The 27,554-nt window shown below is 41.5% G+C and overlaps 1 protein-coding gene across 1 annotated transcript in view; it reads right to left on the bottom strand.

Annotated features, from left to right (window-relative positions):
* C9orf72 (C9orf72-SMCR8 complex subunit) overlaps nucleotides 1-23,824 on the bottom strand; it is a 44,699-nt gene extending 20,875 nt beyond the window's left edge. Inside the window, exons 1-5 of the mRNA XM_063457229.1 lie at nucleotides 23,654-23,824; nucleotides 18,761-19,240; nucleotides 17,752-17,847; nucleotides 13,686-13,750; nucleotides 7,654-7,726 (exon numbers count right to left, since the gene is read on the bottom strand). Coding sequence (XP_063313299.1) covers nucleotides 7,654-7,726; nucleotides 13,686-13,750; nucleotides 17,752-17,847; nucleotides 18,761-19,204 — 678 coding nt within the window. The 5' untranslated portion in view covers nucleotides 19,205-19,240; nucleotides 23,654-23,824. The remainder of the gene's footprint in view (nucleotides 1-7,653; nucleotides 7,727-13,685; nucleotides 13,751-17,751; nucleotides 17,848-18,760; nucleotides 19,241-23,653) is intronic.
* Between the last annotated feature and the right edge of the window lie 3,730 nt (nucleotides 23,825-27,554).

The following is a 27,554-nucleotide window of genomic DNA, read 5'->3' as shown; positions in this document are numbered from 1 at the left end:
GGGAGGGAGGGAGGGGGAGAAAGAGAGTGACAAGGGAGGGGGGGAGAAAGAGAGTGACAAGGGAGGGAGGGGGAGAAAGAGAGTGGGGAGGGGGAGAAAGAGTGACAAGGGAGGGAGGGGGAGAAAGAGAGTGACAAGGGAGGGAGGGGGGGGAGAAAGAGAGTGACAAGGGAGGGGGAGAAAGAGAGTGACAAGGAGGGAGGGACGGAGGGGGGAAAATAGAGTGACAAGGGAGGGAGGGACGGAGGGGGAGAAAGAGAGTGACAAGGGAGGGAGGGAGGGAGAAAGAGAGTGACAAGGGAGGGGGGGAGAAAGAGAGTGACAAGGGAGGGAGGGGGAGAAAGAGAGTGGGGAGGGGGAGAAAGAGAGTGACAAGGGAGGGAGGGGGAGAAAGAGAGTGACAAGGGAGGGGGGGGAGAAAGAGAGTGACAAGGGAGGGGGAGAAAGAGAGTGACAAGGGAGGGAGAGGGAGAAAGAGTGACAAGGGAGGGAGGGGGAGAAAGAGAGTGACAGGGGGGACGGAGGGGGAGAAAGAGAGTGACAAGGGAGGGAGGGGGAGAAAGCGTGACAAGGGAGGGAGGGAGGGAGGGAAAGAGTGACAAGGGAGGGAGGGAGGGGGAGAAAGAGAGTGACAAGGGAGGGAGAGAGATTGACATCCATCACACACACACACACACACACACAATCATGCAACCCTTACACACACAGAAACACACAATGCATTCCTTACACACACTCAATGCACCCCGTGCGCGCGCACACACACACAAGGGAGGGAGAAAGAGAGTGACAAGGGAGGGAGGGAGGGGGAGAAAGAGAGTGACAAGGGAGGGAGGGAGGGGGAGAAAGAGAGTGACAAGGGAGGGAGGGGGAGAAAGAGAGTGACAAGGGAGGGAGGGGGAGAAAGAGAGTGACAAGGAAGGGAGGGGGAGAAAGAGAGTGACAAGGGAGGGGGAGAAAGAGAGTGACAAGGGAGGGGGAGAAAGAGAGTGACAAGGGAGGGGGGAGGGGGAGAAAGAGAGTGACAATGGAGGGAGGGAGGGGGAGAAAGAGAGTGACAAGGGAGGGAGGGGGAGAAAGAGTGACAAGGGAGGGAGGGGGAGAAAGAGAGTGACAAGGGAGGGGGAGAAAGAGAGTGACAAGGGAGGGGGGAGGGGGAGAAAGAGAGTGACAATGGAGGGAGGGAGGGGGAGAAAGAGTGACAAGGGAGGGAGGGGAAGAAAGAGAGTGACAAGGGAGGGAGGGGGAGAAAGAGAGTGACAAGGGAGGGAGGGGGAGAAAGAGAGTGACAAGGGAGGGACGGGGAGAAAGGGAGTGACAAGGGAGGGGGAGAAGAGAGTTACAGGGGGGGACGGAGGGGGAGAAAGAGAGTGACAAGGGAGGGAGGGGAAGAAAGAGAGTGACAAGGGAGGGGGAGAAAGAGAGTGACAAGGGAGGGACGGGGAGAAAGAGAGTGACAAGGGAGGGTGAGAAAGAGTTACAGGGGGAGACGGAGGGGGAGAAAGAGAGTGACAAGGGAGGGAGGGGGAGAAAGAAAGTGACAAGGGAGGGGGAGAAAGAGTGACAAGGGAGGGAGGGAGGGAGGGGGAGAAAGAGTGACAAGGGAGGGAGGCAGGGGGAGAAAGAGAGTGACAAGGGAGGGAGGGAGGGGAGAAAGAGAGTGACAAGGGAGGGAGGGAGGGGGAGAAAGAAAGTGACAAGGGAGGGAGGGAGGGGGAGAAAGAAAGTGACAAGGGAGGGAGGGAGGGGGAGAAAGAAAGTGACAAGGGAGGGAGGGAGGGGGAGAAAGAAAGTGACAAGGGAGGGAGGGAGGGGGAGAAAGAAAGTGACAAGGGAGGGAGGGGGAGAAACAAAGTGACAAGGGAGGGAGGGAGGGAGGGGGAGAAAGAAAGTGACAAGGGAGGGAGGGGGAGAAAGAGAGTGACAAGGGAGGGAGGGAGGGAGAGGGAGAAAGAGAGTGACAAGGGAGGGAAAGAGATTGACATCCATCACACACACACAATCACACAATCATGCAACCCTTACACACACAGAGACACACAATGCATTCCTTACACACACTCAATGCACCCCTTACAGACGCACACACTGCATCCCGTACATACACAGAAACACACCTTGCAGCCCTTACACATACAAACACAGATTCACACAATGCATTCCTTACACACATATCAGGACATCCCCTACACACTCCATCCCCTGTGAACAAACTCATTGGTGGAACATGAAGGTGGACCCTGGGACCCAGACCTGGAGCTGTGTAAAGGGCACCCAAAAAATGGAGCTACTTCCCGTTCTCCCAGAACATTGATTTTTGTGACCACAGTTACAAACAGCCTCCAGAGAGCCTGTTCTACACCAGACCAGTGGAGCCAGACTGCAGCTAGAGCCCATCAGCATATTATTCGTGGCACTAATCTCTAATTTACCTCACATTAAAGAAACACTATAGTCCCCAGAACCACTGCAGCTTAATGCAGTGGTTCTGGTGTCTATAGCCTGTCCCTGCAGGCCTTTTAATGTAAACACGGCACTCCAGCACTGGCGTTAGTTAACATGGCAGAAAAATAATTGGAAAGGGTTAGGGGGACTACTAATAAGGATAGGGGGAGAGGGGTAGGTCGAAAAATAATTGGAAGGGTTTAGGGGGGCTACTAATATGGATGGGAGGAGGGGGAGGTAGAAAAATTATTGGAAGGGGTTAGGGGAGTACTAATATAAATGGAAGGGGTAGGGTGGGTTCTAATATGCATGGAAGGGGTTAGGGGGGTACTAATATGCATGGAAGGGGTTAGGGGGGTACTAATATGCATGGAAGGGGTAGGGGGTTAATATGCGTGGAAGGGGTAGGTGGGGTTCTTTTGTGCATGGAAGGGGTAGGGGTGGTTCTAATATTCATGGGAAGGGTAGGGGTGGTTCTAATCAGGAGGATCCCGGCGCTGTATCCGGGTAAGTAAAACCCCTTCCCTTTAGTGACCCTTTAATGTTATTATTTAATCATTTATATAGCGACTGCAAATTCCGTAGCGCTATACAATGGGATAAACAACTCCTAGTTTACGGAATAAGAATATACCCGGCGAGTAAAAATGCTATTCCCCCCAGATTTTTTGGGGTTCCTCAGCCCATGAGTCTGACAAAAAATAAAAAACAAAACACTAGACATTTCAAAAATGTTTTGGCATCTTTGTGTGGCAGAACACAATGTTGTATGAAAAATAGGCAATGCAATGAGATCTCTGTTGACTAATTGAGACAGGATGTGGTGGGGAACACAACAGTGGAATGTTCTTCCAAAAGTCCTTTATAACTGGCAACAGTTTTTGTTGAACTGTATTAATTTATATATTTAGGAACTTTACCAGAAAGAGATTATACCAAATAGCTCATCATTCTGGTCTATGGGGTCTGATCTCATTCAATAAACCTTTTATTGGCAACAAAGTTATATTTTTATTTCAGGGTGGGGCTAATATACAGATAAGGAAGTGTTAGACAACTTCTGCCATCTATTTGCTGTGGACCAATACATGATGACAATGTAAGTCACTAGGACTGGGGTGTTAGATGTTATCTTTCTCTGTCAAAGCAGACTGCAACACTCTTCCTAAGACATGCTGCATTGCAACTTGTTGCAGTCCTCATTCTTTTGTTTTACCGATATTCACTACACTGCCTGAGCAACAATGTGAGGTGCTTGCAGCATAGTGTATACTGGTATTTTCTTTTTGATACTGCAGTAACCTTATCCTCATATTTTCCAGTACCTGTATATTATGGTAATATCAGTCCATGTTCTGTTATTACAAATCTTATTTTTGTCTTAAATGACATCTATCCTCATAAAAATCTTAATAAAAATTGTTTAACCCCTTAAGGACACATGACATGTGTGACATGTCATGATTCCCTTTTATTCCAGAAGTTTGGTCCTTAAGGGGTTAAACAAATACTAAGCATAATAGGTGCTTCACTGCAGGCAGCGGAAGTGTTATAGAGTTCCTGTTTACTGACACTTCATCTTCTGTAGACATTGAATGAAGAGTGTTGCACATATATCAGCTGAATTAACAGGATACCTGCAGTGTATGGTACTCTATATACTATGAACAGCTTTCATATTCAAGGTTTTCTTTTTTTTTCCCATTCAATTTTTCTGGCTTTCTTAAGAGGGTATTATGCACTACAACTCCCATCTTGTTGCATGAGTGGGCATGATAAATGTTGACTCTAGTATGGGGGATTCATCAACCCCCATCCAACTTGATTGCTTTGCACGGTACATAAATTACGTTTTTTTTTGTTTTAAGTGCACCACTCTCCAACAAACCAAAGGGGAAGATGGTTTTAGAACTTAACATACCTTGAATTATCTGCCTGCGTATCCCTGCAAAAAATATTTTGTTTTTCATTTTGATCAAAAATAACTCCGGCATGAGAATTCTTCAATTATTTTGCAGTAGTATTACTTTAAAGCAGAACTCTGGCGCCCCATTATTCGTTGGGTGTATTCATGCATTTACAGAGAAATGCTGTACGACTGTGTATGGGCCTTCCCTTAACAGTGCCATATTTGAACAGAGGTTAAATTACATACCATGCCCAGCTTGTGAGAAAACTAACATTTTTGTGACAGGTCTTTTTTTAAGGATGCCTCACTCCACTTTTAAATTACTTGTGTTTAAATTTCATTGAAATTCCAACAAAATAAAAAGATATCATAATATCATCACACAAAGTAGGTTGTACATAAGTACATAGTATCAAAGCATTTACGTATTTTCCTTTTTGCAAATTATGAAAAGACCCCACTTTAATAGAGTGGTTATGATATATACGGTAGGTCATGTCCCCTGTGTCTAAATGCTCAACTCTCTGCCATTTTAGGAGTTAAATCACTTTGTTTATGCAGCTATTGCCACACTTCCCCTGCATATGACCTACACATTTCCTGTAAAGTCTAAACATCCTTTATTGCACATTCTGTTTTATTTAGAATTTCGGATTACCAGTTCTGCAGGTGCCTATGGTGTGTAATTAAAGTTCAGATAACTGGGCAGGAGATAAAAATTCTAAAACTAAACACACACTGCTGTCACATCTGATTAATATATTTTTTCATGATGACTGTGCGAGTCACAGATAGGGGAGGTGTAGTTAGGGCTGCAAACCAAAGCCATTAATAGGTCTGAAAGTTTACACAGACCACCCAGAAACACTTCCACAGCCCCAGGCATAACTAGATTTATAGGCATGTATGACAATCTCTGGGACTTGGCACAACGGGTTTTTAATAACAACTGGACAGTTTTATAATATGATTCATGCCTTAAAAACACTATTAAAAGCCAACCATCAATGACCTATAGAAGAGCAAGAAACCTGGCGGGTCATCTAACCCATAGCCACTTGAAACCGGCACAAACAGCACCCACATGGCTTCAAGCCACAAAAGGTCTCTTCAAGTGTGGTCATTGTAAAGCCTGTGACTTTATTCTACCAACCAAAACATTTTTGAACAAGAGAACATCAAAGGAGATTACTATCAATGCCTTTGTCAACTGCAGCTCTACAAATGTTATCTACCTCATAACATGAGTGCGGTTTACAATATATTGGTAAAACCTACCAACAACTACGTCGCAGAGTGTTACAACATATCAATTCCATCACTAATTTACATGTTGACACCCCAGTGGCAAGACATGTAAGACAAAACCATGCATCTAAACCCAGTATACTTAAATTCCAAGTGATCCAACAGATAATTCAAAACCATCGGAAAGGAGATATAAATTTATCAATACTTAAGGCTGAATCACGTTGGATTTATCAATTTAAAACAATATACCCTAAAGGACTCAACAAGGAATTTAACTTTACTCAATTTATTTACTCATAAATAGATGTCCAATGAGCTACTCGAAACAAGAGGTATGGCCACTTGCTGTGGCTATAGCCCATGGCACTGGGCAACACACAAATACTCTTTCCCCTTCATAACACTTTTTTGGAAAATGACGTGTGCATCCAAACCCACCAATAAGAGATAGCAAGGTAACCGAGGTAATTATCTTATAAGGCTAATCCCAGATATATATACTTTTGAACAACATGCACATATAGAGTTATGGTGTTCAATATGACTAGAGATTACATTACTAAATATCTCTCAGAAGATGCTTTATCAATAAAATCTAAAACAAGCAATAATAACAAAATCTTCTAGCCAATGAAAAATATACATTTACACACAGTGGTTATGGTTTATAACATCACCTTAAACTTATTTAATTTCTACATTGGTTACCATCTACACAGTGGATTATATTGACTAAAATTGAGGTTTATCAACTTTAGCACTTATCATGCTATCCATTTATAATCATTTTCATTATTCCATCTGTAAATATGGCTTTAAATAAAATTTAGAATGTGACTACAGTCAAATGAAAAATCACCCCCTCACCAATATATCATGGGGGTCCTTTTGACTTTTCTCTCGTTTTTAAAACGGTTTCAAGTTACATACATTGATTACTAATGTGAAGCCTTATTATTGTTATTAGTTTTTCACTGGGAAACTTGAAAATTATGATCTAGATAAAATTTGATATTAACAACTACCATCAATTTATGATTGTTACTGTCTAACCTCATCTTTCTCCGGCTGGGTAAACCTCAATATGAGGACTTAAAAATCACTTGACAGGAATAATTACAGCTACTGTTGACTGTTAACATATTGAATGAACAGCTACAGTAGCAAATTCTTGCTACAAGAGGCTGTATATAAGTATGGGTGTATTCATGACTCTGAGACCGAATGTTAATTCTACTCGGCACTTATTGACATTTAACATACAGAAGGGACTTAACCTAACGTTATGTTTAACCTCGGCTGACCTACACATTTCCTGTAAAGAGAGATCTAAAGTTTAAGCATCCGTTATTCACATTCTGTTTTATTTAGAATTTCGTCTTACCAGCTCTGTCAACAGCCTGCAAGCTTCTGCAGGAGCCTCTGGTGTGTAATTAAAGTTCAGTTAACTGGGCAGAGATAAAAATTCTAAAACTAAACACACTCTGCTGTCACATCTGATTAATAGATTTTTTCATTATGACTGTGCGAGTCACAGATAGGTGAGGTGTAGTTAGGGCTGCAAAAACAGAAACAAAAAGGATATGACGCTTGAATAGCTGAGAATTGAGGCTGAGGGGCAAAACTGCTTCATTAAGCTAAAGTTGCTTTGGTGTTTATAGTATCCCTTTAACAAGTGCTCATCCAGAATACTATCTAGTCAAACCTCATCTGCAAACAGTATATCATGAGGAATTAGATATTCTTGTTGCGGTGACTAAGCAAAGAGATTACTGAGAAAGTATAAAAAATGTATGTGATCTTCAGCCTTATTTCTGATTTCTCACATCTAATATTCTTAGATTAGATTCCCAGATGGAAAAAAAAAAACTTTAAAATAATTTTTAACATGCATTTGATATCTGATTGAATCTTAACACATTTATATATATGTAAAATAAGCACATTTATAAATCAGTGATATCATAATCTAATATTTCAGAATACATTTAACTAAAAAGCAAAAGCCCATGGCTAAAACGAAATACAATCCTTTTCAGATTCTTTACCTTGTTAATTTTCTCAGCGCTGCTACCCATCACCACGGAGCATCCACAGGTCTGTAAGTGTGAGCTGATAGCACTGTGTAGAAAGGAAAATTAAATACTTTAGAGTAGCAACAAGCATGCTGCAAGATACACCTCTCCTGCATATCCCTGTGTGCGTAGCACTGACCTTCCTATAACAGGTTAAAAGTCCCCAACACTTTATTGTTTTCTTTATAGAATGTAAATAAAAAGTATCTATGCTCTTTCTCCATTCTCAGAACCTGTCCACAGGTGCTGCAATACATTATTATGTTTCTCTCTCCTGCTCCTACTGGTGCTGCTTTCACACCAAGCCTATCCTTCCTTCCTACCTATCCTTTCGACTGAATTAAAGATTGACAGACACCCAGAAGAGGGTGTTTCTGATAAGAGACATGCAGAGCACAGCCTCGTATCTCTGTTTGACTGAACTGACTGAGAGGTGGGGGGATAGGGCTGTTTGTTTTAGATTTTACAGAAATCTAAACACTTGCAAGCAACTTGACATTTTGGTTCTGGACTGCCATTGTGGGTGGGATCAGTCAGAAATGGAATGGAATAGGTTCACTCTTTGATTGCACAAGTGAGCAAATACTATGTTGAGACGAGCAGGGATTTACCGAAGGGAAGCTATTGAGTTTCTCTAAGCTTCTGTCTGTTCCAAGAGTTTTCAAATTCTCTGTTTTTCAAGCAGAAACACTGCACATTATAGACTTTACCTACATGGCCCTTGTGGCTGTTGTAACCCTTTAACTGAGGTGCAATATTAAAGGGAAACTCCAGTGCCAGGAAAACAATCCATTTTCCTGGCACTGCAGGTCCCCCTCTCCCTTCCCCATAGGATTGGCTGAGACTGACAAGGAAGCAGATCAGGGGCAGAGCCAGCATGATTCAAACACAGCCCTGGCCAATCAGCATCTTCTCATAGAGATGAATTGAATCAATGAATCTCTATGAGGAAAGTTCAGTGTCTGCATGCAGTGGAAGGAGATACTGAATCACAGGATGCTCGTGCACAGCAGATTTGAGTGAATGGAGGCATATTATGGTTCACTCTGAGTGACTGCAACTGGAGGTGTTCCTAGCTTTCAATGTAAACACTGTATTTTCTCAGAAAATACAGTGTTTACATAAGAAAGGCTGCAGGGAGCTATAGTTCTCACCTGAACAACCTCATTAAGCTGAAGTTATTCAGGTGACTATAGTGTCCCTTTAACTATCAAACACTTTTTGTGACTAAAAATTTTTTTTCTTACATACTGTGGGTGTGACAAAAACATAAATAAACAAGGCTAATTAACCTAGGTATTTGTATGAACCCTGATGGCATTACTCACATTTTACTAGAAATGGAAACAGAATGTAAAACAAATGTCTGCATTTGAGCATAATGCCCATAAATTACAGTTAAATGAAAATAAATAAAAATGTGCATATATATATATATAAAAGAAACCGAGAGGGCTGCACTCACCTAAACATGCATACATTATAGGGTGCTGCTGGGGCCAAAATATACAAAATACAGAATCCAGCGCACTCGCTTATTAACTAAACAGTGATTTAAAATCTCACAGTTTGTAATAGTTTTATTTAAAAACACCTCACCTAGGCAAAAAATGATGGGGGTTTAGTTACATTATATGATCATACATTGTTAGTTACATTATATGATCAGTCCCAGGCCAGCTCCTCGGTTTTGCAACCCTCCCTGTTACAGGTGCCTCATTCCAGGACCATATTTAGCTTTGACTTGCAGAGAGTCCCAGTAAGGAAGTATTTCCCAAGTAAGTGGATTAGTCTCATTAGAGCAAGCATTAGGCTGCTATTAGGATAGGACCTGCTGAATATGGGGTACTTTGACGTAGTTGGCAGGCTTATGCAATGTATGATCATACACTGTGTGCAGAATTATTAGGCAAATTAGTATTTTGACCACATCATCCTCTTTATGCATGTTGTCTTACTCCAAGCTGTATAGGCTCGAAAGCCTACTACCAATTAAGCATATTAGGTGATGTGCATCTCTGTAATGAGAAGGGGTGTGGTCTAATGACATCAACACCCTATATCAGGTGTGCATAATTATTAGGCAACTTCCTTTCCTTTGGCAAAATGGGTCAAAAGAAGGACTTGACAGGCTCAGAAAAGTCAAAAATAGTGAGATATCTTGCAGAGGGATGCAGCACTCTTAAAATTGCAAAGCTTCTGAAGCGTGATCATCGAACAACCAAGCGTTTCATTCAAAATAGTCAACAGGGTCGCAAGAAGCGTGTGGAGAAACCAAGGCGCAAAATAACTGCCCATGAACTGAGAAAAGTCAAGCGTGCAGCTGCCAAGATGCCACTTGCCACCAGTTTGGCCATATTTCAGAGCTGCAACATCACTGGAGTGCCCGAAAGCACAAGGTGTGCAATACTCAGAGACATGGCCAAGGTAAGAAAGGCTGAAAGACGACCACCACTGAACAAGACACACAAGCTGAAACGTCAAGACTGGGCCAAGAAATATCTCAAGACTGATATTTCTAAGGTTTTATGGACTGATGAAATGAGAGTGAGTCTTGATGGGCCAGATGGATGAATTGGTAAAGGGCAGAGAGCTCCAGTCCGACTCAGACGCCAGCAAGGTGGAGGTGGAGTACTGGTTTGGGCTGGTATCATCAAAGATGAGCTTGTGGGGCCTTTTCGGGTTGAGGATGGAGTCAAGCTCAACTCCCAGTTTCTGGAAGACACCTTCTTCAAGCAGTGGTACAGGAAGAAGTCTGCATCCTTCAAGAAAAACATGATTTTCATGCAGGACAATGCTCCATCACACGCGTCCAAGTACTCCACAGCGTGGCTGTCAAGAAAGGGTATAAAAGAAGAAAATCTAATGACATGGCCTCCTTGTTCACCTGATCTGAACCCCATTGAGAACCTGTGGTCCATCATCAAATGTGAGATTTACAAGGAGGGAAAACAGTACACCTCTCTGAACAGTGTCTGGGAGGCTGTGGTTGCTGCTGCACGCAATGTTGATGGTGAACAGATCAAAACACTGACATAATCCATGGATGGCAGGCTTCTGAGTGTCCTTGCAAAGAAAGGTGGCTATATTGGTCACTGATTTGTTTTTGTTATGTTTTTGAATGTCAGAAATGTATATTTGTGAATGTTGAGATGTTATATTGGTTTCACTGGTAAAAAGAAATAATTGAAATGGGTATATATTTGTTTTTTGTTAAGTTGCCTAATAATTATGCACAGTAATAGTCACCTGCACACACAGTTATCCCCCTAAAATAGCTATAACTAAAAACAAACTAAAAACTACTTCCAAAAATATTCAGCTTTGATATTAAAGAGTTTTTTGGGTTCATTGAGAACATGGTTGTTGTTCAATAATAAAATTAATCCTCAAAAATACAACTTGCCTAATAATTCTGCACTCCCTGTATAATGTAACTAAACCCCCATCATTTTTTGCCTAGGTGAGGTGTTTTTAAATAAAACTATTACAATCGCTAAGATTTGAAATCACTGTTTAGTTAATAAGTGAGTGCGCTGGATTCTGTATTTTGTATATTATATATAATACACACACACAAATTTAAAACAAAAGAAACAAAAAACAACTAAATATTTATTTCAGTCAACATTTCAGTTTGGAACAAATATACACCTATATATTTATTAATTCCAACTAGAATTGGAACATCTTCAGCTGCATTATAAACACTTTTCAGAGTGCGTGTTACTTTACAAGAGAATAAACTAAACTTTTTGGAGCCAGCTGTGCCCACCAACCCTAAAGTGCAACCATATAATTTTGATTGAACGTTCCAAGATTGTAGTTTTAGAAAATCAGTCATGCTGTGTGGAGCTTTCAAGGACCACTATTCATGCTGTGTAAGCCTCCTGATACACAGAGGGACATCAAAAAAGCTACAGCAGTGCAAAACATGCAGGAGAATTTCAGGATAAACAAGACAGACAGAAAATGATATGGGACATTCACAGGTTCATGGGGTCACTTCTACTTTTAGCGGCTTTTAAAAATCTATCATTAGGCATTGCTCAGTTCCTAAAATATGTGTTGCACAAGACTTCCAGGAACTATGAACTAAGGGCATAGGAAACAATAAGAAATACAAAGTAAACATTTATGAGAAGCAGGACATTTGGATCACTTGCAAATAAGAGTTTAGTTTGGACCTGGTAGAATAATAAATGCAATATTTGCAATGATATTCTCTAGAAGCAGATAGACTTTAGTAACTAGAGAATAAACTATGAAATCTACAATTATTTTTTTAAGGTATGTATCATAATTTGCGCTAGTTAAACTGTTACATATAGTAAAGCTCAGTTAGTGATCCTTAGTGATAATGTATCCCTTTGGTTTTGGCAGAACTATCCTTTACCTTGGGATCCACTAGACTTCTGATGACCATCTCTAAACTGCAGGCACAATTTGCAAACATTCAACATTTGATGACCATTCAGGAAAATGTCAAGCAGAGTGTGTGTGGGCATATTACTGTAATAAGTTTATGCTATGTGAATTGAAAATACCTGATCTACTGACAAATCACTACCTTCTGACACACTTTTTTTGTTTTGTCCTGTTCACCATTTTGTCTGTGTTTTCCTATATCCCCTGAAGAATTTACCATTAGCTAGTTTTCTTCTCATTTTTCATTCAACAACCTTTTTATTTACTTTTTTTATAACTGATCACGTTACATTTAATAACCCCTTTGTTTTTTGCAAACCTATTTACACCCACTGAACCACTTTTGAAACTTTAAGAGAACCTGTCACAACTTACCTGGCCCTCTACTCCTCTGCCGTGGTTGGTGTTACACTTCCTCTTCTCTAACACCTACCTCCGGCCTGCCTGTGCTCAGCATCGTCTTTTCACTGGTATGCACTGCATGGGGACATTTCCTCAAGCACAGCAATACCCCTTCAAGATGCTGACATGCTGTGGGTGGAATGGGTGGAAAACAGGACAGCCTGTGGGGGGGGGGTCTCTTCTGCTCTTTTTTATCAATCAATTCCTCAGCATACAGTCTATGCTAAAGAATTAATGACAGGTGGGAGAAATACGTACTTTTAAATATTTATTTTCCTTCCAGTCTAAATTTGCTAGAAAAACTGTTAGCACAATGTATAGATAGAATTTGATGATCCTTAAGAAGAGCAAAAATAGTTTTGGGCACGACAGGTACTCTTTAAGAAAACCACAAAACAAATTTACATTTGCTATGGTCTTTAGAGATGTTTACAAATTATACATAAAAAAACAACACAACATCATTGAACTATAACAAATGCTTAGTGTACATAGAAGATGACAGCCTTTCCTTTAAGTTCTCAAATAATTATATGAAACAACATTTCATTGAACTATAGCGATTATTCATGTACCCAATGATGACCCAGAGTCTCTTCTATTGAAATATGGCGTGCGGCCAAAAATCTAAAAAGTTAAGAAAATTAAATATTCTTAGTTATAGCTTGCCTAAAAAATATAACAAGGTGGTAGCTGTGCCTCATATTTTTCTCAGTTTCTGTATACTTGTGGGGATGGAGGGTCCCTCACCCATTTTTGGTTTTCTGCCCAGGGTGTACCACTTTTCTCTCAAAGCACTTCCCTATCTCCTTGTGAAATAACTTGCCTTGTCATTTATTTGGGACCAATATATAGAATTTCAAAGCAACTCGGGTCAAATTATCTCTACTAAAAAGGTATTATTTATTTATGTATGACAGTAATGAGAATGAAATCTATCAGGTATGTTTTCAAGACAAAAAAAATATATATAATTAGTTTTGTAGTTTACTCTAATGCTTTTTTTTCTCTAGAGAAAGCTATAGTATAGGTAAGTAAACACAACAGAGAAAATCACTTTGGGAAAACAGCAACATGACTGTCGAGGATATATATGCATGCATCTTAACAGGTTATCACAAGAATGAAATAACCAAAATACACAATAGCCACTTCAAAAAAACGGGGGAACTTACTTGCTGAGAAAGTCCTCATGGCAGCTGTCACCAATGTCATCATCATTAAGCACAGTGGACGTTATCTGTAGAATTCAATAGACAACATAGTGAGAATAGTCTCAGATCTGTAGGTCAGTTAACCCCTTAAGACCGCAGCCAAATGTACAAGTTGTGATCCCAAAAAAAACGTAAACAAAACCTGGCATTTGCGCTATATGTCTGTCCAACCGTAATTCACCTCTTTCAAATTAAATGCACCTACACTTATTATATATCATTTTATTCAGGGGAAACAGGGCTTTTGTTTAACAACAAATATTTAGGTATAGAACATAATTTAATATGAAAAAAATATTTTAAAAATGGGAGAAAATAAGATTTTTTTTTAATTTCTTTATTTCTACGTGACATTTTCACTGTGAATGTCAAAAAACTGTTTGCTTTTACTGCAATACAATACACATATTTCTATTCAGCGATGTCTCACGTGTAAAACAGTACCCCCTATGTACAGGTTTTATGGTGTTTTGGGAAGTTACAGGGTCAAATATAGCGTGTTACATATTTCAGTTTTTTCACATTGAAATTCGCCAGATTGGTTACGTTGCCTTTGAGACCATATGGTAGCCCAGGAATAAGAATTACCCCCATGATTTGCAAAAGTATACAACCCAAGGTATTGCAAATGGAGTATGTCCAGTCTTTTTTAGTAGCCACTTGGTCACAAACACTGGCCAAAGTTAGTGTTAAGATTTGAAAATGCAAAAAACTAATTTGAACGCAAATTTTGGTGTTTGTGACTAAGTGGCTCCTAAAAAAACTGAACATACCCTATTTGCAATACCCTGGGTTGTCTACTATTGCAAATGGTATGCCATCAGGGGGATAATTTAATTCCTGGGCTACCATACGGTCTCAAAGGCAACCTGGCGAATTTTAATGTGAAAAAACTGAAACGCAAACCTTATATTTGACTCTGTAACTTTTGAAAACACCATAAAACCTGTACATGAGGGGTACTGTTATACTCAGGAGACTTCCCTGAACACAAATATTAGTGTTTCAAAACAGTAAAACGTATCACAACAATTATATTGTCAGTGTAAGTGCCATTTGTGTGTGAAAAATGCAAAAAATGTCACTGACGATATCGTCGTTGTAATATATTTTACTGTTTTGAAACACTAATATTTGTATTCAGCGAAGTCTTCAGAGTAAAACAGTACCCCCCATGTACAGGTTTTATGGTGTCTTGGAAAGTTACAGGGTTAAATATAGTGCTAGCAAATTAAATTCCCTGGACTTTCGGCCTGGGCTGTCAGGCAGGTCCTGCAAATTGTAATTAATAAAATTACCTAATTATGTAAAATTATTACATAAATATATACGTAGAATTATTATATATATATATATATAAAAAAATTTTTTTTATTATTTTTATTTATATATAGGTATATATATATATAGTGATATATACGTATATACTTATGTATATAGATATATATATTATTTCGTTCTACATGTATTTTGATATCAATATATATATATTAATTTTAAAATACAGTTAGAACGAAATTACGCATGTTTATATATTTTTTATCTATTTTTTATTATTTTTTTAGTTTTATTTTTTAACGTATTTATATATTTATATATAAATATATATATATTTAATCAATATCATTGTACCTGTATTTTGATATTAATATATATATATATATAATTATGTATATATTAATATTAAAATACACGTAGACAGTGTATGTATATTTATGTGTATGTGTGTATATATATATATATATATATACTTAGATCATATATATAATAAGTATATATATGATCTAAGTATATATAATCTTATTTTTACACTGTTTTAACATTTTATTTTATTTTTTCGGACAGCAGGGGGAGTACCTGTCATTACAGGCACTCCCCCTGCTGGCATTGACATGGACGGCTATGCCGTCCATGTGATCGCGGGGTCCTCGCAAGGACCTCGCGATCACATGGCCCTGGGGGGGTCGAAGAGGACGGAGGGGGACTCCCTGGGCTCCCAGGTAAGTCCCCCATACCGCGATACATACCGGGTAAGTAGAAAAGATCGCAGGGCGTTCTATGCTGCCCTCCGGCGTTTAGAGCCACCAAAATGGGGACGGCATAGAACGCCCTGCGGTCTTAAGGGGTTAATTTCTCTAGTACGACATAGTAATCACAAACATGCTTTAATCATGTATTTTCATTTTTTTTGTGTATGTGTGCTAGCTCAATGCAGATTACTCCTTTAACAAAGCTAGAATGTGCAATTACATCCTAAAAGGTCTGGGCTTTAAAGAGACACCCTCCCGTCCACATTAAATATCAAAATTTAGTAGATATATCCCTTATGAAAATGTAATTATGCCTTGTATTTATTTATGTAAAAACAGCTTGCACAGGCTACAGATGTCTTGCCTGCAGTTCTTGTTCTTTCAACCCAGCCCAGACTTTCAGTGGTTGTCCCATCACAGATTTCCCAATGCAGCTCAATGAGAAGTCTTTGCACGGCAGGTCTTCTGGGCAATTGCTGCCACTTAAAGTGCCAGGAAAACCCCTTCAGTCACTTACCTGAATCCAGTGCCGGGTCAGGCTCTGCCCACACTCCTCCCCAACCGATGTCAGCAGGCAATGGTCGCGCTCGCATTAGGATTTCCCCATAGGAAAGCATTCATCAATGCTTTCCTATGGGAAAAGATAAGAAGCTGTAGGTCCTCATGCAGAGCAAAAGGTCTTTTTTTCGATTCTGGAAGCCATCTATTGGATGTCTGGTAGACAGCCACTGAGAGCAGACTTAGAGCTGTGATGTAAACATTGCAGTTCTCTGGAGCTGCAATGTTTTACATGGCAGAACGAAGTGCAAAAGGGACACCGCACCCAGACCACTTCAGTGAGCTGAAGTGGTCTGGGTGTCTACAGTGTCCCTTTAAGTTTAGCCCCTCCAAACCAGGAAGAAACAGGACTGGTTCCTGATTGACAGTCAGAGGGTGTAACAAGATTAGTTTAGAAAAGTGCCAATTTCCATTGAAACAAACAAATGATCAACAATAACCCGGGATTCAGGAGTTAGACAATAATATTCAATTAAGGATGCTGATAAAACTTGTCTCTTGGTTAAACCTGACGAATGTTTAGAGAAGTATTGCTCTTCATGGCTATTCCAAACACAATGGACTTTATTCCATTCCTTTATTTTAACAGCGAACTTTGGAGAATTGGAACTGGAATGACACAATTTTTTTCTAAAAACCGTCAAGCTAAAAAATATATATATATATATATATATATATTTTTTTTTTTTTACTATGTAATGTTTCTAATTAGTCTATTTTGGCTTAAAGGGATTTTATAGTGCCAGGAAAACAAAGCCATTTTCTTGGCACTATAGGCTCCTGTAGTGCCCCCTCCCTCGCGGCTGAAGGGGTTAAAACCCCCTCCAGTCACTTGCCTTAAACCAGCTCCAATGTCCCTTGGCCTTGGGTCAGGCTCTGCACACGCTCCTCCCCTGCCGACATCAGCCGGCGGGGGAGACCTAGAGGGCATGCATGGCAATTGCTGCGCTTGTATTAGGATTTCCCAATAGGAAAGCCTTAATCAATCCTTTCCTAGGAAAAAATTAATAAATCAGACGCTGGAGGTCCTTATGCAGAGTGTGAGGATGTCCAGCATCAGATAATGGACCAAAGGTCCGTTTCAATTCCAGAAGTTCCTCTAGTGGCTGTCACGGTTTTTTACCTCTTTGAAAGTATTCCTGTTAATCTTGGTCTCCTTGTATCCTGGCACTTGTAGTGCTTTCCACCTTTATTTTGCATTTACAGATCCCAAGCGCTTACACTTATTGCCTTGTGGCTGTAATGCTTACAAATAATATTTACAAATACATGCTGCAATCAACCAGAACACATATATTACTTTATATTGAAAGTGTTCACATATTAAGGCAAAAAGAGAAGAGTAATGGTATGCATTAAAGCACTGTGAAGAAAGATGTGACAGCAGCAAGCAACATAGTAGGGATTTTAAGACTCATCTTGAGATTTAAAGCACTTACATCTATGTCTTCAGGAACACCATGTGACTTCATAGATGAAAGGAGCTCCATTATAGGGACAACTTCTCCTGTCAACATGTGAATTATGTTTTGGCCCTGCACAAGATAGGTAAAATGGAAATGTCAGGAAGAACTGTCTAACTCCATCTGATGACTAAACACAAATTTAAAAAAGGTTCAGTATAGTGCATCAATCAATAATTTACATTAAATAACAGAACAAAATATGACATACATAAGGAAATCCTCAAGAGATAATTATTATATATATATTATTACTATTAGTGCTTTATTAAGTTAAAATTCCTCTTTTTTAGTACTCATGAGGGAAAGTACCTGGCATGTTCAAGATTTGCATATGTGTTGATCATACAAAAGGAGTGGGAACCCATTAAGATTTTAAAAGACAAAAGAGACTTATAAAGGCTGCTTCAATCATTCCAATCTCTCAAAACGGATGCTGTAAATGCTAATGAATAGCTTCCTAATAAACCACAAGTGCCATGTTAATACTTGACTAAACTATGCAAAAATATAGCAAGTGGACTTTGCAGATTGCAGACGGATGCAAGGGAAGGTAGGTATACGTACCTTAAACTATCCCTTCAGTCCATCGTTTTCCTCTAGACACCAGGAAAACTGTCATACTCATATAGCATGGTAGAGTGATAGGTAAAAGGAGAATAACTGAATATTAATCGAGGGGACAAGCAGGAATGGAGAGAGCAATGAAAAAGGAGAAGGATAGGAACTGAAATGGAGGTTTAACATTATATGGTTAGGGCTAGAAATAAAGTCTAAAGCTAAATAAAATGCAAACCCTAATCCTAAATGTACTGAAAATTAAAGTTCAATCCTAAATTTTCACCCTGGCTCCTAGATACTTGGACAATGTATCAATATATAAATCTAAGAAACATACAACCGTTATTTTACATAAAAAGTGTAATTCATAAACAATCAAAATTTACAAAGCATTACAATCTACTTAGCTAGAGAGGGTTCATACTTTGTGCATCAGTATACGTCCTTTTCTTATGGAATGGGTAAGACGAGCTACACAGACATTGTGTAGAGGCAGGTAAAAGCACAGCTCTGTTTGTGGTAGAATAATGGAAAGGCCATATGTGCTGCGATCACCATTCCGTTTTCCATCAAATATCAGTGACACAATGATCACTCCTTTCTCTGCCAAGACAAAAAATTTTACATCGATGGCTCCACTCTCTGCACTACGCAGGATTTCGCCATTCAGAGTGTGGTTCGCCAGAAATGTAATCTCCCCATCACTCAGAACAACTTCATCAGTCTTAGGAGCCCAGATTTGCCTCACTCGAGGTCCAAGTATGTTGTCCCAGTAGGCAAAGGTAGCGGCCAACACAGGAGAGTATCCACTGGTGGTTACCAGAGTCTTGGCGACAGCTGGAGAAGGTGGAGGACAGGGAGCAGCCATATTCACAGTTCAGAGGTAACCAACAGAGAGGTCTTTCTACAAAAGTAAAATTTATAATCATTAAACTAAGCAAAGGATAAATGATTAGCATTGCAAAACTAAAGGTGTAAAATAGTACCATGTTTTAATGGAAACACCGATCTATCCAAGGGTAAAAACATAACTGAGTGTTTGTTTGAGCCATACAAAGTATATCTGAAAGAGTGTCAATATTCCGGTCCAAAACTGGTATAACTCGAGCCACAAGACCCATTTCAGACATGCTTCAGAAAATAAAATATATGTATTTTAGTTCCCTTTTTCAGAACAATATTTGTTCGAAGTATCAGATTTGGTAAATGCCATTCTTAATCCCAGAATTACCAGGTAGGGTTCAAAGCTAATTTTGTCAGTGCTGTGTTTGGAGGAGAAGTGCACCAACTGAGTGTGGCAAATGGAGGATGAAGGCATTTTGGGAAGAGGAATGCTATTATTGGAGCATTACAACTACACTGTAGAATGCTGGGTATTTGTAGTATGGAAATATAGTGTCTACTTTACAGTCTGCCACTAATCATACTCAATCATCTTGTTTTATAATTAACAGATATAACTTTTATTATAGGGATATTCAAGCAGTTAGTACTATAACATTAACTCTAATGAAATCTGACATAAAAGGAACCTGCAGCCACTTACCATGGCCTCGGCTCCCCCATCACAATCACATTAGCAAGGTTTACCCCTGCTCCTTCTACTCTGACGATCGCTGATTTGCCCTGCTTGAGGACACTTCCACAAGCAGTGCAAACCTCCTCACTAACACCAACATGCCGGCTTCATTGACAGTGTGCCCACACCTGAATGGAGTGACCTCACTCCACCCTGTTCCTATACCCCCTGGAAAAAAGCTTTAATTTTTACCTCCTCTGGAGAGTGGAGAGAGAAAGCTCATGAAAATATGCAACTCATAGTCCTGGAATTGAGAAATGCAATCAGAGAACTACATCTCTAGGATAAGTACTAACAGCTTAAGGTAATACACTTAGCAAGCAAGTTGTTCTTGGGGATACATAAGGCCTAAGGCCTTGATAGGTTCTATAATGGTTCATAAAAGGTACTAAGTATGCAGAGTTTCCGGTAGGCCATGTATTGAAAGGTTAATTCTCCATAACCAGTTACACATATCTTCGACCACTGCTTCTAGGTGAGTAAAAAAAAAAAAAAGCTGGGAGGTGCAAACAATACTATGGGTTATAACTAATGCTTCAGTGATTTCCGTTAGGAGACAGGTCACATCAGCTTCTGAGGGCAGATTAGCAAATGAGGCAGAACAGAAATACTGAAGGGGCAGAGTCCCTAAAGCAGGGGTCAAAAGCATATGGCACCTGTGTCATGCATGGCACCAGGGCTGGACTGGGAAGAAAATTCTGCCCGGGCATTTTTTAATTACAGCGGCCCACTAAAAAGGGGGCGGGCCAGATAGGGTGTGTTTTGTCATCACCAATGACAAGCACGCCCCATCACAAAGTGAGCATGTAGGTTCAATGCTCTTCCAGGGTAGACAATGCGTAGAGCTCTGCTGAAGAGCTCTGGCATGCGAAAAAGTTCTGCACAGCGCAAGCAAACTCAATAACATGCTTGCACTGTGTTTGCTTGAAATTTGTCTCTGCTGTCTCCATAGTTGGGATACCAGGAGAAAAAAATGCTAGGATAGCATATTGTGCAGTGTGTGTGAGGGTGCTGCGTGTGTGTGTGTGTGTGTGCGCGTAAGAGGTGTAGTGTGTGTGCAAGAGGGGTGCAGTGTGTGTGTGTGTGTGTGATGGGTGCTGTGTTTACGTGAGGGTGCTGTGTGTGTGTGCTGTGTGTGAGTGGGTGCTGTGTTTGCGTGAGGGTGCTATGTGCGTGTGAGGAAGCTGTGTGTGTGTGTGTGAGGGTGCTGAGTGTCAGGGGTGCAGTGTGTGTGAGTGAGGGTGCTGTGAGTGTCAGGGGTGCAGTGTCAGGGGTGCAGTGTGTGTGTGTTGTGAGTGTCAGGGGTGCAGTGTATGTGTGCTGTTAGTGTCAGGGATGCAGTGTGCATGTGTGTGAGGGTGCTGTAAGTGTCAGGGATGCAGTGTGTGTGAGTGAGGGTGCTGTGTCAGGGGTGCAGTGTGTGTGAGTGAGGGTGCTGTGTCAGGGGTGCAGTGTGGGAGAGAGGGTGCTGTGAGTGTTAGGGGTGCAGTGTGTGTGTGCTGTGAGTGTTAGGGGTGCAGTGTGTGTGTGTGTGCTGTGAGTGTTAGGGGTGCAGTGTGTGTATGTGTGTGCTGTGAGTGTCAGGGGTGCAGTGTGTGTATGTGTGTGCTGTGAGTGTCAGGGGTGCAGTGTGTGTGTGTGTGTGCTGTGAGTGTCAGGGGTGCAGTGTGTGTGTGTGTGTGTGCTGTGAGTGTCAGGGGTGCAGTGTGTGTGTGAGTGTGTGAGCGAGGGTGCTGTGAGTGTTAGGGGTGCAGTGTGTGTGTGTGTGTGTGCTGTGTGTGTGTGTGTGTGTGCTGTGAGTGTTAGGAGTGCTGTGTGTGCTGTGAGTGTTAGGGGTGCAGTGTGTGTGTGTGTGCTGTGAGTGTTAGGGGTGCAGTGTGTGTGTGTGTGTGCTGTGAGTGTCAGGGGTGCAGTGTGTGTGTGTGTGTGCTGTGAGTGTCAGGGGTGCAGTGTGTGTGTGTGTGTGCTGTGAGTGTTAGGAGTGCTGTGTGTGATAGGGGTGCAGTGTGTGTGTGTGTGTGAGGGTGCTGTGAGTGTTACGGGTGTCTGTGAGGCTGATGTGATGTGGGTGATTATTTCCCCCCTCCCTGCTTACCTTATGTCTGGGAGGGGGGATCCTGCTGCTGCCGCCAACCATCCCTAGTGGTCTTAGTGGTGAGTGACAATGGCAACGCTCTGAATCTCGCGAGAGGAAGCCGGCGGAGCTGCAAGTTCGAGCTCCGCCGTGTTCCTCTCCTGGCTCCCTCACTTTCTCCCTGCCGGCGGCTGGAATATACTCTATGTGGGCCGGTGTGGGAGATCTTTCATCTCCCCACCGGCCTGCCATGGACTACTGCAGGGCCGGCGCTCGGATAGTGCCGGCCCTGCAAAGACCGGCAGGGGAGATCCTGTGATCTCCCTGCCGGCCTCAGCCCATGGCCACCGCGGCCCACCAGGCATTCTGGCCTATCAGGAGTTTTTAGTGCAAAGTGAGTGGTGAGGTGCAAACCTCAATTTACACATCGCAGCACTTAGAGGAAGTAATCTCAGATCACTTCATCCCAGTACTTGTGAACAGGAATTCACACTAAAGAAGAGCATCACAATTCTGCTCTTGACCTGTATCTGGCCAGTCCGGTCCCCACTGGATCCCATTGAACTGGCTACTAACTTTTCTAACTGACTCCTAGACTCCAAACAAATTTGTCAAGCCCAGCGCATAAATGTATGTGGAGGTTGAGTTCTCCTCAGAGGTACCGATGAATAATAGTCAGTCTGGAAATGCTAAAATTAAAAGGGACACTATAGGCACACAGGCCACTTCATCTCAAGAGAGACCATCTGATTGGTGTAGCCCTGTGTATTGCCGCACATATGCTGTAGCCTCCAAATGCTTTTCCATGGGAAAGCATTGGATAGGCTGAAACCAGTGCTGCGAGAGTAAGTAAAACCTTTTTTTTCTCCCAGTAGGTAGGGGCTGGTCACCTAAATTGCCACCAGCTAACTATGGCGTTAGAAGGATGGGTGTGGATTATACTACTATGAGAACTCAGTGTGACCACTGTGTAAAGATCAGGCAGCTATCCAGACCCCATCCCCTTATTTATAATTTTAATTAATGAAAATGCATGTCATATATACAGCTCAGAGCAAGTGGTTATGGTCCCAGGAGTCCCCTGGCAGTTTGCCATGCCAGATGCAGGTTGTTTGACAAACCATTATTATTCAGTTTGACAGGGGACTCCTGCCACCATAACCACCACAGCTTGCTGCAGTAGTTATGGTGCATATACATATCTATTTGGAACATAAAGTTGAATTTTTGCGGTGATTAAAACATCCTTTTAATCTCAATTACCCTGAGGTTTTGTAACCTTTCATTGGATGAGTTTTATACACATTAGGCACTTGTGGGGCCGGGGAGGGGGGGGCACTTCCAGCGTGTTCTTCGATCAGTAATTTGGGGGTGAAGAGGGTTATACTAATAATACATAAATAAGAAGTTTTAAGACTAAACTAAATGTTGATATAAATGTGTAAATTGAGAAGTTATCCTATGAACCCACTCTGTCCGTGCGGCAAATTAAGACCAGAGTGAGGGGTTTATTGTAAACACAGATTTAGACCCCCCCCACCCCACGGTTTCCATGGTTACAGCTGCAGCAGCCATTTATAAAGCGAGCCACTGATCACATGACCAGATATCCGGAGTGCTCGGCAATGCGAGCGGCCTGCCAGCACCGGGTGAGAGACACTTACCGCCGCAGGTTAGCTCACACGCTGTCACCGTGCCCGGCTGCTCGTGATATCGTGTGAACGCCTTGTCAGCAGCCAGCGAGGACCCCACGGCCTCTGTACATCTCGCACAGCTTATCGGAACCGAAACGCGAACAACAACAGGAAGTGACGTCAGATGAGTTCCCAGCTCATTAGGTTGACCTTCCTTTTTTTTTTTCCCGAGTTGATAAAACCAATAACAATGGCGGTATAGATCGCGGCCCATAGCCGTTACACTGGCAGCATGGAGCCAGGCAATGCTGGCAGCACCGAGTTCTAAACCCAAGAGGAATCTTGCGGCCACATGCTATAGTCAGCCAGAGAAATGGCTTCTGCTTTGAATGCAAATCCACGTGGGTTTGGACAGATGGTGTCTAAGGTTTTTCTAGAGGAAGTGAGGCATTAAATGTTAGAGTAAATAATGCATGGAAGCAGTAACACCAGTAAAGGGACATACACTGACCCCAGAGAGCGGTAGTAGACCATCATCCAGTAGGCTTGTCGGTTGGTGCTGTCACACCATGTTGGCAGGCAGGCAGGCAGGCAGGCATTCGGCCCAGAATCTACCTATTTAAGTGTGACAGTATTTTCGGGCCATAATCCATCCGTTCTTCTTTTCTATTATAATGTCCCTATCATTCATGAGCTCTGTGACTGACCGCCTGGCACCCCGACTGGGTACTTCCATCGCTGCTTCCTAGTACTTGCGAGCTCCATAAGCACTGTACTGGAACACCATAACCACCATAAACCCCACAAACTGCCACAGCTTGGTTTGGGTCTTGCTGTCTTTCATCCACCCTGGACCCAAGACAAGGGTCCAGCTTCCAGTGGGTAGACGTCTCCTAGTCCAGAGAACGTAGCAGGAACAGCTCTTACAAGAGCTAGTGATTATATTCAGGGGGGAGTATTGTGATATAGCAATCCCCAGAGTGGATATAGTTCTCCAATCCCCCAAACATGAGCCAAGACTTCATGAAGGGGTAAAATAATCTCAGTTTAATGTGAGCCACAGTTCAATATGACAATCCTCATGCAAGGGTTATGCCCACATGGACCTGATGGTAGACTGATTTGCAACGTCACAGACCAATAACAATAAGGTTACAAGGCGGAACACTCCCACACACAGCACACAATCCCTCTCCTCTGCCTGGGAGATAATTGAGTTAGATACTTTTATTAACTCAATTATCTGCAGGCAGAAAAAACAAATTTCTATAAAACCTCAAAACATAATACCCCCACAAATGTTACATCCCCTGAAAGCCCTGATCTGGGTGAACAACATATCCAAAAATCACCCAGATCAGTTCAGGAATTATATGGAAGCCACATTTTGACCGACTGCACGCATGGTCCCATGCCCAAAACAGTTCCAGAGAATGTGGTCGGTCTATTTCGGGAATTCGAAATAAAGTCCAAAATATTGAACGCAGCCGTTCATGAGCAAAGTCTTCGTTTATGTCTCTCGTTCGTGAGTTTATTCTTACCGAACGCCGTTCGAATAGCCAAACATCCATTGAAGGTAAATAATTAGCGGTGTTCGTGCCGTCGAGTGTCCGATTTCAGTTCCATGAACCCAACGACCAAACACCGCTCGTTGTACTTGCGGCTTAAGATGGCCACTGCCATGTGTTCGAATGCCGCTTCGAAGCACTTTGACCGTTCGGGAGTTCGAATTGTTACTGCACCAGTCCAAAAAGGCACAAACAGTGGTTTCAACTAGGGTTTACCACAGGGGCCATAGTCACAGGGTAGGAGGCTGACAAACAGGCCCCTCCAAAAGCCAGTGACGTGGGTACTTTCGTCAACAGCTCCATATTGTTGGTGTCTGAGTGTACAACAGAGCTCCACAGCAGTAATACAATTATTTGTCTTTACACTACAATAAACGTGTTTAGAAATCAGTCTGTGTAATGACACTGTGCGAGTCACATTACACAAACGTATACGTATACTTAAATGTACCATGTAGGTACCTGGTCACGCAACTATATCCACCAAAGAGTAACACAACAACACACCAAACATGAATGAATCTTAAAAAGGTGGTATAGAGAAGAGGGCAAATCACAAGTCAGCATTAGTGAAAAAATGTGTTGGAAATATAACGGGACACAAGTTAGTGTTTGTTCAGAGTTAATTCAAAACTCCTTGATGGATGGTGACGAAGATATGACTTACAATGAATGTGCAGTGTCTATGGTTGTTTATTATATAACAATGTTCAAATGCATGACATGTTACTTGACTTCTGCACAAGCTAATATGCTAACGAGCTATCACTATGTCTACCAAGATGGAAAAAATAAAGAATTATAAAAAAAAAAAGAAATCAGTCTGTGTAAATAAATTTTTTTTTTTTTATTACTTTAACAACCATATCCATTGCAGCATCACTATGGGTATGCCCCAGCTCCTATTGGACAGATAATAAAGAAATAATAAATAAATAGGACCCTCCTTCCGATCCTTTTTTTTCTTCTCCCCCTGTCTACAAACTGGGGGCAGGTTGCATTCTGTATTTATTTTTAGCCTATCTAGTGCCTTTTGACACATGCCCAAGGGAGTTCAGCCTCTCTCCTTCCTGGAAGCATTATTATATGGCACCTGCAGGAAGTGTGATCCCCTTAGCGACGGGGTGGGTGTACAGTTGCATTGACCCTGTATGGCAGCAACGTCTGACTGGCATGATGCCCTCCTTCTCATTGGATGTTTTGACATTAAGGTAGTGACTTATTGATTTTGGTATTGTAGACATTGCTGCCTCTTCTTATTTTCACTTTTTTTTTTTTCCTGGCATTTTTATTCTGTGTTTGCGTTTCTTCGCAACTGCCATTTTGTTGGTGTCCGAATTTGTGTCAAATTTCAGATCGCAGTTCCAAAATGTATGGAGAAATATGTCCTGTTGGTTTGTGCATCTCCAGCAAGTATTTGATGTGCTAGGGTATATTTGTGCTAATCGGGCTAGAACCAGGGGTGCTATTTTATCGATGCATGCTGTTATCCACGCAGTTAGCGGCAGGTCAGGAGACAACAGATACAAGGAGGTTAATGTGTCAAAGTATAGGAGGGGCTGGGTGGCTAGTAAAATAGGTTCTGGGAAAGGGGGGGGGCGAGGGAACATTGCTTTGGTATCGATGTCCAGATCGAGACAGTTAGAGATCCCACCTATGAACAATCTACCTTTATCCACCGCTTGAATTTTAGAAAATGCTTGTTTCATGAATTGTGGTTGTCCCTTATTTGGAACATAGAGTGAAATTAATGTGGTCTGTTTGTTGTTAAGTAGATCTTCCAGAATTAACAGCAGACCCTTTTTAAGTCTTTGTATTGTCTGTGGAGTGTGAATGCCCAGTCACATTGAATAAGAATTGAGACCGCTTTTGACTTTGTCTTTGAATATGCATGGAATGCTTGGAGATAATCATGGGAAGACATTATTGGCGAGTTACGTCTACAAAAATTGGATTCATTGAATGCAAATGATGGCTATCTTGAGTGATTTAGCTTAATTAAGTTTTCGCCGTTTGAAGTGTTCAGACCCTTTGCATAAATGGAATATGAAAGGAAATCATGGGTTGTCATTTGGATGGATTACTGTTGCTTTTTGATATATGTTGGCAGGCAGTGTGTTTTGGTTAGGTCTTAATTTGCGATACGGCCACCTTGTGGGAGCGTGAACAATAGGCTGGTTTTCAGGGTGAGGATAGGGTAAGACATTAACTGGTGAAACATATACTTTGGAATACAGTATGTCATGAAACCATGTTCTCATGTAGTTCATACATGTTTGTATAGTAATAGTATGGTATTTTTGGCTGAGGTGTAGGCATAAATGCTGCATACTAGAACTTCTTTAAAATTATTTTTCGCTCAT

Source organism: Pelobates fuscus, chromosome 5 (assembly GCF_036172605.1).
Source record: "Pelobates fuscus isolate aPelFus1 chromosome 5, aPelFus1.pri, whole genome shotgun sequence".
Classification (NCBI taxonomy): Eukaryota; Metazoa; Chordata; class Amphibia; order Anura; family Pelobatidae; genus Pelobates; species Pelobates fuscus.
Note: the sequence above shows the minus strand (reverse complement) of the source record. Positions and strands in the feature narration are given on the sequence as shown.